At 46.4% G+C, this 16,902-nt stretch overlaps 2 protein-coding genes across 2 annotated transcripts in view; one reads left to right on the plus strand and one right to left on the minus strand.

Annotated features, from left to right (window-relative positions):
* PTAR1 (protein prenyltransferase alpha subunit repeat containing 1) overlaps nucleotides 1-16,902 on the minus strand; it is a 424,325-nt gene that overhangs the window by 335,397 nt on the left and 72,026 nt on the right. The gene's annotated exons all lie outside the window — the stretch shown is intronic.
* The window catches only part of MAMDC2 (MAM domain containing 2), a 171,151-nt gene continuing 162,649 nt past the window's right edge, over nucleotides 8,401-16,902 (plus strand). The window contains exons 1-2 of the mRNA XM_050760910.1: nucleotides 8,401-9,045; nucleotides 9,392-9,505. Coding sequence (XP_050616867.1) covers nucleotides 9,012-9,045; nucleotides 9,392-9,505 — 148 coding nt within the window. The 5' untranslated portion in view covers nucleotides 8,401-9,011. The remainder of the gene's footprint in view (nucleotides 9,046-9,391; nucleotides 9,506-16,902) is intronic.

Here is a 16,902-nt window from a genome sequence, read left to right on the forward strand (position 1 = left end):
ATCTGTCATCCTCCCAGTTGGTGTCCGTTCTGTCTCTCGGTGCCGAGGCCTTTATTGTGAATATCACCCCATCCATGTTCATGTCAATCAAACCACAGTGTATGGATCCCCACTCTAACAGATGAATAATGTCAGAGATTATGAATCAGAAGCTAAGCTGGGGTTTCATTGCTGTTCTTGGAAATGTTTTTGGCTACAGAAAGCTTTATTTTTCCTGTTTCCATGCCAAAGCATTCAAACAAAACTTATAAAGGAGAAAGCACACCACCTGGGTTTAGCCTAAGTTGCTCATGGGCCTCCCTAGTCTCTGGAGCCACTGTTAGCTAGAATATGTCAAATTCCGGCGTGCTCTGCCTCACTCTTAACCCTGATAGACAACACAGAGTGTTAGCTCCTGGGATCTGGGGGGATGTCCTAGGGGTGAACATGTGTGCACACAAACCAGCCTGCACCTCTGGCACAGCCAGAGTGCCCATTCTCACTGCAATGAACCCTGAAATGCCAAAGGCATGGTTGTTGGTAGCAAAGCGGGGCATGGCACTGCTGCTCACCTCATGTGAATACCGTCACAATCCTTATTAATGCAGGTCATAGAACCATTTGTGGTCCAGTGTTTTTTTAGAGATTTAGGGAAACAGATTTTTCTGGCTTTCCTAACAGCCTGGCCTTACTCCTGGACTCAGATAGGAAACCATGGAGCTGGGCTGAACAGACTCATGTGGCAGGATCCAAGCTGTTTCATAGTCTGTATTTCCCTCCAACACCCAAGGCCTGGCACTTCCTTCCAGAGGTTAATTTCTCTCTCTGTGGCCTCATCTGCCTCTCATGAAAGTGGACTTTTGAGAGTCTGCCTTTCTCCGGTTTGCCACCTGTGCTGCCCTGACCCCCACAAGCCTGCTTTTACTCCCCGTTCAGTCTGTTGCTCCTCTTCAGATTGGCTCTGTGCGCCAAGAACACATCTGTGATTTCATTTTTATACATATCCCCCTGGGTAATTTAAATACAGTTCTTTTCCTTCTACCCATAGGACTGCAGCTTAGGCTGGTTCTTGGGCCGTGTGGAGTAGTGAGGATATGCTATTCCTCAGCCTTTCTTTCAACAAACATCTTTTGAGCGACTACAATTAGCCACGTCTAGAGATAGCACAGGAGCAGATACAAAGATAAAACACACTTGCTCTGCTCTCTACCCTTGAAACTCAGCCTCTATCGCAGAACACAGAGGCATAGACAAAGTCATTGTCATACAGCGTTCTGTGGCATGAATGTTTATGTCTGCCCCAAACTCATATGCTGGAATCCTCACCCACAAAACAATGGCATTAGAAGTGGGGGCCTTTGGGAGGTGATTAGGTCTTGGGAGCAGAGCCATCATAAATAGGATTTAGCACCCTTATAGAAGAGGACCAAGAGAGATCCTTGCCTCTTCTGCCATGTGAGGATACAGTGAGGAAATCGTTATTTGTGAAGAAGCAGACCCTTACCCAACACCCAGCCACCAGAACTGAGAGATATATTTTGGCTGTTGATAAGCCACCCAGTGTACACTTTGTTATAGCAGCCTGCACAGCCTAGGACACAGCATCATACACGCTGCGGCACAGACACACCAACAACATAGGAGAGGGGCCCTTTGAACTGGGTCTTGAGAAATGAATAGAAATATATTAGTTCGTAGTAACTAAGTACCACAAACCAGATGGCTTAAACAACAGAAAAAGTTATTGTCTCACTGTTTTTGGAGGCCAGAAGACCAAGATCACTGGCACTGCTATCAGAGGGATTGTTCCTTTTGAGGGCTGTGGGTGAATCTGTTTGATGCCCCTCTCCAAGCCCCTGGTCTTCCTGGCCTCAGCACTGCCTGTGGGTAGAGGTAGGAGGCCAGGGACCTGGGAACTGGACATTTCAAATTTCTGCTCAACTTTCCCGTGTTGGGTGGATGGCATCAAGGTTATAAGGGCTTTGGTAGGAGCTAGAGCTGGCTCCTACCCCAGCCCTGTACTTTTGAGCAAGTCACATCAAGTCTCTGAGCCTAGTTTCTTCCTCCACGAATTGACCATGGAACCACCTGGCACATTACAGACACTCAACAAAACATGGTAGTATTATCACTGTGACTGGTCAGCCCAGAAAACCTCAATTTAAAAAAAAATTGGAAGATTGCATTCAAGCTGTAATGAAGGATGTCTGACTCCCAGCTAGGATCCGGAGTAATCTGATGAAGAAAAGATTAATGGTAGAGAGAAAGCATCCACTGAAGTATCTATTTCCTTTAAAATGCTCACTCTAGAAGATGTACCTACTTTATGGGTTCAGTCATTTGAGTGTGGCAATTTGAACAGTGGGCTATATATTTTGTAATAAAAGGAGATTTGTAAGGACTGACTACCCCTTGGGCCTTGGTGCCTCATGGGAGATGATCCAGATCTGTAGCAGGCACATGACTACTCTTTGGGAGTAAGAGGCCAACAGGGCTGGACAGTAACCAAGGACCATCGCTGGCCTCGGGGCAAAGCCTTCAGATATGTCCTGCTGGAATACAACTACGGAGGTCACTGGCAGGACAAGCCCAGAGCCTGGAATGATTTTACCAGCTCGTTTTAGCCTGATTGTGTGTAATGAGTGGGGGCCTGTTGGGTGTATGCAGAGAGAGAGATGACACAGAAGCAACACAGACCACTGACTGTCGGAGTGCATATTTGGTCTTTTCTTCTGAATAAAATTAGAATAAAGTTTGTAAAATTCACAAGATATGTTTAAAAGTTTACTGGAAAACACAAAAATTTATATCAATGGGCCAAGGTAAATATATCAATATTTATAAATCAATGTACACATTTAATGTAATTCCAATAAACAGGTCAAAGATTTTTTTAAAAATACTGAGTGTAGAGTGACAGAGATAGAGGTGAGCCCATATAAAGTACATCAGACAGAGACAGAGAGAGAGAGAGAAAGAGAGAGGGAGAAACACACAAAGACAAAAATCCAGAGACAATGGCTTGGCATAGATTAAAGGAGACCCAGGTATGAAGAAAAACAGATTACATATATGAGATAAATGAGAACGCAACAAGATATAATAACTACAAAAGATGTTACCAATTGTATTATTAATTACATCTGTGCAAGACCTAGAACATGTGAAGTCCTTTCCATGTTTCCAAATACTGGCCAACCAGGAGGTGAGCTAATTAATGGCTTCTCATCCCATCCCTGACACTTAGAGACATACAGCCTTGGTTAAAAGTCACCTAGACCTTTTTGCCTCCATTTTCTCTACTGTAGAATGGGACTGCTCCTGTGTGCCTGGCTACCTCCTCTGGAGGAGTGAGCAGTGAGGCACCCTACTCTCTGTCTCCATGGTTCTATCATAATGCTGCAAACTTCAGCTCAAGAATTGAATTTAACCCCCCAACAGGTTTTGTTCTACCCCACAGAGATTTGAGTATATTGTTTTAGTTTCTTGCTGGCATCTGAGACTCAGGAGCTGTTATAGACATATCTGAATATTGGGCTGCTTTTGAAACATGAGCAGATGGGGTAGAGATGGTTTCTGTAATACCCTTTAGTTGGGCTTACTTACCCCAGTTAACCACAGTCTCCATCCCTCCCTATTTCTTCCCTGTAACCAGATCATTCCATTCATTTATGTGACTTCCTTGGCCTCTAGACTTTTTATATTTACAGTCTTTATTCTATCTCATCCACATATTTTATTGAAATTATTGTCCCATGGGTCAGTCTCCTGTCTCAGCAGCAGAGGACGTGTCTTCTTGACCTCTGGATTTCCAGCCCCTAGCATAGTGCCTGGCTCACAGTAGGTGCTCAGGAAATATTTGCTGAGCTTATCATAGCATGACACTGTGTGAGAATAACAAGTAAGGAGAGAGAGCAAACAGAAGGGAAAGTGGGCAGTAAAGACAGCCTCTGAGATTGGCCTAACCTCTGTAGTGCAGGCAAAGGTACAATCATAAACGCTGGTTTTCTTGCTTTCTTCCTACAGATTTGCTCACTCCCTCCAATGCCTCACCTGGCTATGTGGGAAGACACTGGATAGAGAGGAGCAGCAATACTTCATCTTCCTCAGCTTGACCCAGAAAGTTAGAAGCAAGAACTTGGTGATCTCCAGGCTAGAAGTGGTACAACAAGGAGCAAAGTCCCTGGTGAAAGTTACCTGGAAGGAGGCAGGAGCATATTGGCAAAGAGCAGAGAGGATGGGCAGGCTCTGCGAGAGGTGAGCATCATGCAGGAACCCATAGAGAAAGCATGGCGTGGTGCCTGTGTGTAGTGTAGGCAGCCCTCATTAGGAGAGACAGGCCTGTGTAAGGAGGAAGCATTTAGGGGCAGCATAGTGGATAACCAGGAGGGGTAGGCATCTGGGATCAAATCCTTGCTGCATGCTGGCTGGATGTGTGACTTTGAGCAGGTTAAATGACCCCCTCTGGTCCTGTTTCCTAGTCTATAAAATGGGGAGAGTAATGATATTCACCTCTTAGGGATATTGCATGTATTAAATGAGATAATGCATATTAGGTGCCTGGCACGTGTTTACTTAGTGCATTCTATATTAGTTTTCTATGGTTGCCAGAACAAATTACCGCAAACTGGGTGGCTTAAAAGAACAGAAAGCTTTTCTCTCTCAGTTTCAGAGGCCAGAGCCCCAAATCAAGGTGTCTGCAGAGTACAGTCTTCTGGGGCTCTAGGGGAGAATTTGTTGTCATTCCTTGGCTTGGGGCTGCATCACTCCAATCTCCGACTCCATCTTTACATGACCACCTCCTACATGTGTCTGTGCCTTTTCTTCTGTCTCTTATAAGGACACTTGTCATTGATTTAGAGCCCACCTGGTAATGCAGGATGATTTCCTCCCAAGATCCCTAACTTAATTAATTTTGCATAGTCCCTTTTTCCAAATGAGGTCACATTTGCAGGTTCTGGGATACAGATGTATCTTTTGAGCCACCATTCAACCTATTACAATACCTAAGTACTGAGTGCTTTCTGTAAGCCAGAACTTGACATGCGTTATTTGATCGGTTGCTTAAGCTAAATCTTGGAGAATAATGGAGTTCTGGGTTCCTTGGGGCCTGATCCTGTTTTCCCAAGTAATAAGAGGATACCAGGTGGGTACCATGTGGGTGCTATGATTAGTGACCAAAGGAAGTAGGTTGACGTAATTTCTAGATTCCCTGGATTCCCTCCTCAGTCCTTTCCCCTGCATCCTGACTTAGGCCACATACAGTATCATTTCCTTTCTCTGCAAAACGTCTGTGGTAGGCATGGTTGTGCTGTCAAGATCCCCCTTCAAGAAAGGACTTTTAGTCCCAGCGGCTGGGAGTATTGTCATCCGCCTTCAACTTCTGATCCTCCCCAGTGCAGAGAGCTGCCTCACTGGAGATCACTTCTGTCCCAAGGTAGGCCACCGCCAGTGACAGATGAAGACAGCACTACAAATGCCCTTTCATTTCAGCCTAACATGAGACAAGTTGGATAGGCTGTTTTAACTCCATAGTTCCCTGGAGGGTTGATATAAGCTTTGTGGGATTTGCATTGCAACTTTAATTCTCCCTCCACCCATTCCTGCTTCCCTCCCTCCCTTCCATGACACTGATCCCAAGGTACTCCTGATTAAATACCCTGCACATTAAACTCCAAATCAGAGTCTGCTTCCCAGACGTTCTAACTTGTGCCAATGTCTAAGGGTTGTATATTCTTGGGATCAAACAATTATATGCAAAATAGAAAATTTACTCTGAGTTTTTACTTAAGTATAGTGATTCTGTTCCCATAGGTGGCAATACACAATGTCACCTTAAGGTTGTAAATCATATTTTAAATTTTGAGGGGATCTCTTTAGGGTTTTGAGGTTTTGTATTTTCCTATGACTTAGAACATATGACATGAATCGAAGGCAATTCTAAAACTTTGAAATACTCCATAAGTATCTGGAAAAAGGAGCACCAGTTTGATTGTTGCTGAAAACTTGTTTGGTTGAAAATAGTGTTTTGAGGTTTCAACTGGATATATAACTGTCTGAATTTTTAGTTAAGTGATGTGATGGAATGCATCAGATATTTAACACCATCTGTGATCAAGAAGTCAAAAAAAGAATATAAGACCCAAGTGAGAGGGGCTCCTGTACTAGTTGAGAAAATAGGCTTTTGGAATGAAGCAGATCTGGGTTTGAGTGTTGTCTCTACTGTCCACTGTCACTGAACTCTGCGCCTCAGCTTCCCCATCTATTAAATGGGGATAATAAACATATTTATCCTATAGAGATTTTGTGAAGCTTAAGTGAGATTATCTACATAAAACATTTATAATGGCAAACACAATAAATGTTATCATTACTACTACCTGAGGCACACATTAATGAAAAAATTTTAGATCATTTGAATCATTGTTTACAGAAAACACATGAAAATTTGCTCCTACCTTTAAAAAAGGATTCCAGACATATTTTGCTTATTAGGGAGAAGGTTATTAAATTTTCTGATACTGAAAGTGACATCTGAGTGAAGACCTCATTAGGCAGTGAGTTGTGTGGCTCTTTGTGGAAGAGCATTTTGAGCAGAAGGAACAGCCAGTGCGAAATTCTGAAAGGATAGCTGGACTGTGTTTGAGGACAAGCCAAGAGGTCCGTGTGGCTAGAGAGGAATAAGCAGGGTGGTTGAAGTCAGAGAAATAAGAGGGTGGGGCCGGGTGCAGTGACTCACACCTGTAATCCCAGCACTTTGGGAAGCCAAGGCGGGTGGATCACGAGGTCAAGAGATTGAAACCATCCTGGCCAACATGGTGAAACCCTGTCTCTACTAAAAATACAAAAATTAGCTGGGCATGGTGGCACGCACCTGTAATCCCAGCTACTTGGGAAGCTGAGGCAGGAGAATTGCTTGAACCTGGGAGATGGACGTTGCAGTGAGTGGAGATCGCGCCACTGCACTCCAGCCTGGTGACAGAGTGAGACTCTGTCTCAAAAAAAGAAAAAGAGAAGGAAAGCAAGAAAAGAAAACAAAGAAGAGGGTGGAGCAGGTCTTATAGGGCCTGGTTGGTCATCATGAGGACTTTGGACTTTACTAAATGACTTGCGAACTTGTTGGGCCTTGAGCTAAAGAGTGACGTGGCCCAATTTCTGTATTAAAAGGATAACCCTGACTAGTGTGTTCAGAATAGAGTAGGGTGAGCAGGGTAGAAAATGAAGGGAGACCGTGGTCAGGAGGCCACTGCAGTGTCCCAGGCTGATGGTGAGGGTATCTTGGACCAACCAAGACATCACCACCACGGGCGCGGAGCATGGTCAGCATCTGCTGTGTTTCGAATCCTGAACTGATAGAAATTGGCAATGTCTGACAGGAACAGATGAGCTGGAGATGGCTCCAAGTTTTCTCTCCTGAGCAACTGGAAGAAAATAGTTCTTTTAACTCAGATGGGGGAAGACGCAGGGGAAGGACGGGTTTGGGAAGAAACGTGCAGCCTTCATGTTGGGACCCGTTAAGTATGAAATAGCTCTGAAGCATCCAATTGGAAATGTTGAGGTGGCAATGAGATCGAAGAGTCTGGCGTTAGTGAGCAGTCTGGGCTAGAAATATAAATGTGGGAGTTATCAGGCTATCATTGGTATCTAAAACTATGAGACTGGAAGAAAGCATTGAGGGGCTGGATAGTGAAAGAAATAGGAGTGATAGGGTAGAACTTGGAGGCACTCTCGTGTTAAGGCGTTACAGAGGTAACAGCAAAGAGGCTGAGAAGAAGCGGCCAAGAAGGACAGGAAACCCAGCGGTCTGGAAGCCAGGTGAAGGCATGGGAGCAGGTTGAAATGATGGCTCAACAGGGGTTTGTTAGGCCAGTGGTCCTGAAAGTATTGTCCCAGACCAGCTGCAGCAGCAGCAGCCTCTGGAAACTTATTAGGGACGTGCAGCCTCTCAGACCCACTCCAGAGCTACTGGATCAGAAACGGAAGGTGAGGCTCTTCAGCAGATTCTGATGCAGTCAGGTTTTAAAACCACTGCCCTCCTCACAAAATTGCCTGCACAAAATCATAAATGGGAGAAAGGAGGAGGAGGAGGAAGAAGAGGAGGGGAGGAAGAAGAACTCTTTACAGGAAGAGAATATTGTTGGAGACCCACTTAGTGCCCAAAGCAAACAGGTTCCTCAGAATTAACTGCCTCCAACAACCCCCTCCCAGTTTAAAGCCTCCCACTCATCAATCTATCATGGCTCTTTGGAGAGAAGGAATGCCCCCATTTCACCGGACGGAGGGAATGCTGAGCACCAGGCATGCCAGACATTCCACCGGCTAAAAAAAGTGGGGGTGGTATTCCAGGGTTAGCTTTGCTGGACCGTAAATGCCGAAACTCCTTAGATATAAAGCTTATTCCACCCAACCGTTTCCAAATTTTCCTCCAGGCTGTCCTAGGAGAATTCCACCCTCCTTCATTCTGGGGAGAAGAAGTTAAAATTAGGGCCAGCCCTGCGGGACTGACATGCCAGATGCAGGGAAGCTGTCCCCAGAAATAAGCGAGTTCCCACCGCGGCTGGGCGGGGCGGGCGCCTCCGGTCCCAACCCAGCGGAGGGACTCCTGGAAGGCCTGCCCCTTCCAAGTGTCTGCAAGGGCTCTGGTCCCAAGCTTTAAAATCCTGAGCGAAGGCACTGCTGGCCGACCTCTCCTCTCCCAGCCAGTCGTGGCTGGCCTTTCAAAGTGTGCAGTTGTCTCCTCCCTGTCCAGCCCCACCGTCGCCCAGGACCAGCTGGGCCGCGGTCTGACCTGAGGCTGCTGCTCAGCGCCGGGGCGCTGGCGCTCTCCATTCGGGCACCTTCCAGCAAACCACTCAGCTCCGGGAGCCGCTCTGCAAAGTTGGGCAGCTCAGAGCACAAGCTTTACCTCTCGACTTCTCCCTTCCCGGGTCCCCGGCGCCCCCGCCTCCCACGATCCCTTTCACTAGGAGCAGCCTGTCCCAGGGGGCTGGCAACTTGCACCTCTTCCTAGTCATCCTCCCTGAAACGCGACCATGCTGTTAAGGGGCGTCCTCCTGGCGTTGCAAGGTAAGGCCGGGACCCCGGGACAACCCCGGAGACGCTCTGACTACTGGCCTCCGCTTCTGCTGCCCCCGGGGGCCCGGCTCATCGTGCTGGGCTGGGCCATCCGAGGGCGCCTCCCGATCCTCCGCAGCCGCTAACTCCCTCCGCTGGCCAAGCGTGGGGTGGGGGTGGGCGTGGGGTCGCTCAGCGGAGGGGCCCGGGGATGCTGGGGGACAGGTACTGCATCCCTCTCCCACCCCCTCCCGCTCGTCTTTCCCCCACTTTCACCAGGTAGTCCCCCTGGGGTCCCCCGAGTTGGTTCAAACGCTCCTGGGGGGAGCTCGAACTGAAACTCGCTTTGTGCCCGCAGCCCTGCAGCTAGCCGGTGCCCTCGACCTGCCCGCTGGGTCCTGCGCCTTTGAAGAGAGCACTTGCAGCTTTGACTCCGTGTTGGCCTTTCTGCCGTGGATTTTAAATGAGGAAGGTAAGGGGACTCAGTGGAGAGGGGCGCGAGGTGAACTTTCTTCCTTGATGGCTTGCTTTTTTTCCCACATTGGTACTGTTATCTTGGAGTTAATTCCCCGCGGCAAGAAAAGTGTGAGTCATGGATCCTCCTTCAGGCCCTCAGCTGTGCTGCAAGGGATGGCCGAAGCAGGCACGGGGCGGGCGGGAGGCAGCCCTTTGTTTACCTGGCCTATGGGTAGAAGCTTAAAATTTGCGTCTCACCCCAGCACTCCTTAATGGAAGGGAGAAACGGAGCACAGCTAATGATTGTTCCCCACCAGCTATGTGCCCTCTGCAGGCCAGCAACCTTTCTGGTCCTCAGGAGACATGTCTGTGAGTTGGGAAAAGTTGGATGGGACTAGCTCTCCTTCAGCTTTGCAGAAAAGGTTCCACAATTCTGTGATGGGACCTCAGTGCTAAGACATCAGGTCTGCCTTAATCCTGACAGCGTTTTTTGCTGCATGATTTCATCCTCACACTCGTGTTTATAATCCTGCCCTGGACAAAAGAAACCATGTACACTGCCAAATGCCTGGGGTCCCTGTCTCACTGGTGGGCATTGTCTTACTACTCTATACTGTTTGGGTCCCGGACAAAGTTGAAATGTGGGGTCTTCTGAAGTGTCTTCTTGCCTTCATATAGGTTTTTTTTTTTTTTTTTTTTTTTTTTTTTTTTTTTTTTTTTTAAGTGTGGTTCTCAGTACCCAATAGCAGGCGGCACTGGGTATCCCTTCTCCTTTCCTTTCTCTCTCTCTCTTTTGTGACCACCAGTGAAACCTGCTGCCCACAGACTATTTGGATTGGAAAATAGCCTTCTTTAAAAAACATAGTACCCTAGATGAAACCAGCTCACCTCCTTCCCCACTCAATTGCCCTCAGGTCCCAGATCCTCCCACCTGGCTGCCTGGGGGAGGATGGAGTCCAGAACCCCTGGTTAGATGTATGAACTGTCACCACAGCTTACTCTGCCCCAGGCCTTTACTCAGGGTTCTGCATACATTAGCTCCTCTGACCCTCGCAGGTAGGTGATGTTGGACCCATTTTACAGAGGAAGGAATCTCAGCCATAGAATATTCAAATGGCTAGTCCACATCACAGTGTCACTGAGTGGCTAACTCTAAGTGTCTAGTTAGGAAGAAACAGGAAGGAACTGGTTCAGTAGTAATCTCCATCTTTATTGCCAAGTCTTGACTACTACAGTCTACTTAGGAGTGGCTGGGAAAAAGCAATTCCTGATTTATTATTCGAGGGATTCCTGTCTTGCTGATGGCTTTAGGAAAGTCTCTGTAATCTCACCACTCACCCTTTCCCTATACTGGCTGTATGGAAGCATTGTGGGAGATGGCCTTAGAAATGCCACGAGACTGGCTTTGGAGAACACTCTTCTCCAGCACAGGGCTTCTCAGACCTCAGCTGCATCAGAGTCACCTGGTGGGCTTGTAAGACACAGATTGCTGGGCCCCACTCCCCGAGTGTCTGATTCAGGGGGACTGAGAATTTCTAACAAGTTCCCAGGTGATGCTGATGATGCTGGTCTCGGGACCACATTTTGAGAACTGCCGACTTCCACAGTACATGTACACACACACACAACCTGTGCTGTTGTTGACTCTGAGTAGGGCGAAAGGAGCTACTTGCAGGACCCGAGAGTGAACAGCTCCTTAAGTCTTGTTCCCTAAGCACTTGGCTTGCCTCATCCTAGTGCTGGCCCTGAGAAAAGGAAATCAACATCATTCCTTAAGCCAGGAGCCTTAGTTAGTCTCTGAGCCCCTGCCTCTGGCCCTCTGTCAGGATGGGGGGCCCCCTCACAGCCTGCCTCTGGTCAGTGGGCATGCCACAGCATGCTTAACACAACTGCCTCCCAGACCCACAGGAAGTCTCTCTGCTGAGTTGGCACCTCTGCCCCAGCACGGCAGTTAAACCATCCCCCTTCAGGGAAAACAGGAAGACGCTTATAGAAAAAGGTGATTACAGTTTAATAGTATAATGAAGGCACTGTGGCTTTGCTTTCTGCATTCTTTCTAACAGCTACTGCTTTCCAGCTCAAGACTGGGACTACTGGGTTGGCTGGGGGAAGTTAATTTATTCTCCTCTGAGCACTCCAGGGTGGAGCAGGCAGGTTACGCTCCAGTTGTTTCAGCTTCAGTTTTTCAAAGGCCAGAACTTGGACCTAACGATGTACTCCAGGCTCCAGGGCAGTGAGGTAGGTGTGTGGCAGTTGCTACGGTTGCCTGCTAAGAAGACATCACTAAGAATTTCCCTTATAAGCCCATTTCTAGGTTGGTAAATTAAAGATAATAAAATTCTTCCAGGCTGAAATTTGGCAAGCTGTTCCCAAACTTCTCTGCAAATGCACTTCTTGCTGCAGAAACCCTTTGAAACTGGTTCCATTCACCTTCATGTACTGGTTCCACCATGGAAAGTAGTGGGTTTCAGAGACTTTTGCCCAGATGAACTTTTGTTTTTTCTTTAAGTTATGGAATACATGCGCAGAACGTGCAGGTTTGTTACACGGCTATATATGTGACATGGTGGTTTGCTCCACCTATCAACCCATCATCTAGGTTTTAACCCCACATGCTTTGGGCATTTGTCCTAACGCTCTCCCTCCCCTTACCCCCCACCCCCGACAGACCCTGGTGTGTGAAGTTCCCCTTGCGTGTCCATGTGTTCTCACTGTTCAACTCCCACTTATGAGTGAGAACATGAGGTATTTGGTTTTCTGTTCCTGTGTTAGTTTGCTGAGAATGATGGCTTCCAGCTTCATCCATGTCCCTGCAAAGGACGTAAACTCACTCTTTTGTGTTGCTGCATAGTATTCCATGGTGTATATGTGCTACATTTTCTTTATCCAGTCTATCATTGATGGGCATTTGGGTTGGTTCCAAGTCTTTGCTGTTGTAAGTAGTGCTGCAATAAACATATGTGCCGGATGCACTTCTTATATGTCCATGGTCAGTAGGTTAGTTTATAGTGGAGAGAACAATGCAAGAGGCCAGAGAAGGGAGGTTAGTTGGGACACAAATCTGCAAATTAGGATTTCATCACAGGAGAATCAAATCTGGAGGTAGTTGGAAAAGTCGCCTTGTCTCTAAATATCTCGTTTGCTGCCTGAAATAGTATCTGAGGTTCACGCCTTTGATTTGGAGTATTAAGTCCCTAGATATCCCTGATTACAGTTCCAGTGTCTCTATTTCATGGCCACTTTAAAATATGCTTTATCTCCACTGGGCACAGAATAGGTAAGTTTTGACCAGGCATTGTGTTGGCTTGGGTTATTTATTCCAATGGCAGGTTCCCCCAGGGAACGCCAGGTGCACTAGTACAGGGGATCGGGCACTGAAACCCGGTTTTGTCTACTTTCTCATTTTGCCAATGGTTGTCCTGTTTTCTTGATCTCCCTCTATTCTTTTTGTAGAATATTTTAATTTTCCCTAACTTGTCAAGGGAAGTGATATTATCAGACTCAAATTAGAACTCACTTCTAAATCTAAAGTTTGAACTGAATCCAGCAAAGAAGTGATCTGGTTTTGTTTGTTTTTTGTTTTGTTTTTTTGAGAAGGAGTCTCACTCTGTTGCCCAGGCTGGAGTCCAATGGCGTGACCTCGGGTCACTCCAAACTTCACCTCTCAGGTTCAAGTGATTCTCTTGCCTCAGCCTCTCGAGTAGCTGGGGCATGCACCTGTAGTCCCACCTACTCAGGAGGCATGTGCCACCATCCCAGGCTAATTTTTGTATTTTTAGTAGAGATGGCGTTTCACCATGTTGGCCAGGCTGGTCTTGAATTCCTGACCGCAGGTGATCCACCCGCCTCGGCCTCCCAAAGTACTGGGATTACAGGTGTGAGCCACTGTGCCCAGCTAGGGATCCATTTTATCCTGTGAAAATCTTTCTCCATTCAGTTATCCTGTAAAAAAAATCATCTTTATTCACAGCTCAGAGGATCTGGGAACCCCTTTGAGCAGTGGTCCTCAGCTGAAATCCGGGCTGCTTATTCCATTTTCCTGATGCCAGCTGCGGGGGCAGAGGCCCTTTGCCCTGAGGATTCTTGGAGACCATGCAGTTGGCCTCGCATCCAAGCAGGCACAATTCAGAAGAATCACTGAGTGGATTTTGGCTTCATTCTCATTTTTGGACATCGTGGCTTAGCACCTTTAACTGAACTCTGTGAGGAAGCCTCTCGAGGAGCTGAGGCAGGGGGAAGCCAAGTCTAGGTGTTACCCCTTAATTAGGAGTTTGGAACACTCAGCTACCTGGAAGAAGAAAGTAGCTGCAGAGATGTCTCAGGTGAAGAGGAGGTAAAAAGAGAAAATGAAAGTATTTGTTAGAGAGAAGACCTACATTGTTTTTCCACAGTAGGAGTCAGGGCTTGAGAAATCGCCTAATACAGAAAAAGGCTGGATGGCTTTTGTATCCAGGAGTGAGTGATAGCATCTGAGGCAGGCAAGTGGGCTACAGGGTTGGGCATCACAAAGGGGTGGGGTGGGGGCACGGTAGAATGTCCCGAAATCACGTGTAAATACATGTGTGTTTCTCTCTCTGATACCTTCTTCCTTCACCCAAACTTGTCCCTTCTCTTTTAAGGACACTCTTGGCTCCTTGGCCATCTGCGTTTCAGTTCTGCACTCAGTCATGTGCCAGTTATTATTAACAGTGATGAATCCTGCCTGATATTTCTTGGGGCTGGAGCCACAAATCTGGCAAGGATCCCAAGTTCCTGGGAGAGGACAGCCAGTCTTCTCCTTCCTGCAGACTACAGCTCCTTTCCTGACTTCGGAGGGCTGATTCAGCATCCCACCCTGACATCACAAAGTTCAGAAGGCCACGGACGAGTTATGCTCATCTGCGTGGGGCTACTTGGTCCTGCGTTATGTCGGCAGGTTGTTCTTAGAGCTCTCTAAGCAGAAGTACAATCCTCACATTGTATGGGGGCTGGAAATTGGCACGAATCAGGGCTGTTCCTTGACACCCTCTGGGAGAGATGGTCGACTCCAGAAATGTGTCCTAGTTACCCTGGCAGTATCACATGCCATTTCCTGCTGCTGCCCTGGCTGTGACCGCTGTCAGGTTGAGCATGGCTGTGCTGTGCTGTGTCTGAGGGCAGCCTTGCTTCTGCCTTGCTTCCTGGGAACCCAGATCCTAGAGCTGGGCCTTGGAGGTCGTCCAGTGCAGCCTCCTCATACACGGACCAAGTCAGGCAGCCCTTGGACAGGGCCTCAGCTCCTTGGCTCTCCACCAGTTCTTTTTCCTCCAGCATTGGAGGAAAAATCCCTGTCTCCACTTTGGGTTCTAAACTCTGAAACTTCGTTGTGTTGGAAACTCTTCATCAGAGAGCTAATTATATTTCAGACATGTGGAAGAACTCAGATTCCAAAGATGCAGTGTTTGGAGCCTACCAAAGCCACAAACACTACATTTTATGCCATACCATGTAACATGTATTCACTCTTTCAGATGTATAGGGATCCCACCTGTCTGCGATCTTCAGCCTGTAGAAAGGGGCCTGGCATATACCAGGTGCTCCATAGATATTTGTTGAATGAAAGAACCTGTTGAATGAATGTATTAGATCACGAGCATATCCTTAAGCATTTTCCTATGTGCTCCTGGTTCATTCTGCCCCTTTAAAGGTAGTTCCTTATCATGAAGAATGGCTTAAGCCTCGTGGTTAATATAAGCTCTGGAGCTGGGTAACTTGGATTAGAATCCAGGCTCTGCCCTTTCAAGCTGTGTGGTCTTGGGAAAGTTATTTATCCTCTCTATGTCTCAGTTTCCTTGGGTATAAAATTGAGACGGTAAAAGTACCTATCACATGACATTGTTGTGAAGACTATATACATTAATACATTTAACACAGAGTGAGCACTTTATACATGTAACCTGATGTTATTCTTACTCTTACTTGATACGTCTTTTATCAACATCATAAACTTTATAAAGAAACATTAGTTTTTCTAATTCAGACAGCTTTCCAAAAGAGCTTTTGGGGAGCTAAGGAGAGTGTAGTTTTCTTTTGCTTATAGTTATGCCATCTACTCTTCATTCCAACCAGAGAAAGAACCTTATTTTTCATATCTTTTGGCTCTAGTTTAAGCACTGGAGCCTCATCTCACTTTTGTGTGGCTGAACAAGGTGTGGATATAAAGTAATAACACTGAGTTTCACACTTAGTATATAGTCTCTCCCAGCAGATGACACGTTTTTCTCTATAAATTGTGGGTTGTTGCCAAGAATGCTTTGCTTCCTGCTTCATTATTCTCCCATCCCAGCCTGCTAGTGCCTCAGCATCAAACAGCTCCATTAGTGATGGCGCTGGTGCCTTCTGTGATCTCTCTCTCCTAGGTTCTTGGACAAGATCCTAACCCTTGGCCTTCCTGTCAATCAGTCTGGGTTCTTGAGTTCCCTTGCCTGACCCCTCCACTTGAGATTTAACTCACCTGGGGTGGTAATATCTGCCTGCTAATCCCTGCCTCTACTGGCTTCTGCGGATGTAAGCTGTGTTTGGGCAGCCTCCTCCTTATGAAGACCAACACCCCATCTGGTTTCCTCCCTACTCAAATTAGAGTTGCTGAATGGGAAGTGGCTACCCAAATCCTGGCCTGATCCCTAATAAGACACCTGGGAATTTTTAGGATGTTTCCCTTCCCATAATTGCAGAAGTCAGCTAATATGTGGGGAGGAAAAAAAATAATTTTTGTCAGAGGACTTTATGCTTTTGTTGCCATCTTCAAATCTTTTAGCCTATAATTACCATGTTTTGGTAACTTGTATCTTGGAGTGTAATAATCATTTAAAAATTTTGGTTCTTAAAATAACAGAACCTCTTTGGTAGATCACCCCAGCATCAGTCTTTCTTCTGTCTCTTATCAAACAATATTAGGTTTTGAAGAAGTTAAGTGAAATCCATTTATGTTAGTAGAGGTGATGGGTATCCCAATAAGTGGAGCTAGAAGGTAGTTAAACTTGTCTTGGACGTCCTTGTTGGTCAACCCTGATTTTCATGTCTAACAACTATCCCAGCACTCTCCTTCAATTTTTCTTATGCTTTTCTTAACTAACTAAATCATATAAATGTAGTTATGCATTCATGTCTAGGTTCTTGGAGTGTTTGATTACATATCCATCTATTTAATGTATATTTACCTATCTAGATAGATAGATATAGTTTCACCTATGCAATGGTTCTCAGCCCTGGCTGGAAATTAAAACAGGTAAAAAAAAAAATATTTTAAAGCTATATCCAGGTCTTACTCCAAGAGATTCTGATTTCTTTGTCCATAAATGGGACCAGACTTGGCATTGTTAAAAACAACACACACTGACAGACTCCCCAGGTGATTCTGATGTGTGTACATGGTTGAGAAATGTGTATTGGAAT

The sequence above is a fragment of the Macaca thibetana genome, chromosome 15 (genome assembly GCF_024542745.1).
Source record: "Macaca thibetana thibetana isolate TM-01 chromosome 15, ASM2454274v1, whole genome shotgun sequence".
In the NCBI taxonomy this organism is placed as follows: Eukaryota; Metazoa; Chordata; class Mammalia; order Primates; family Cercopithecidae; genus Macaca; species Macaca thibetana.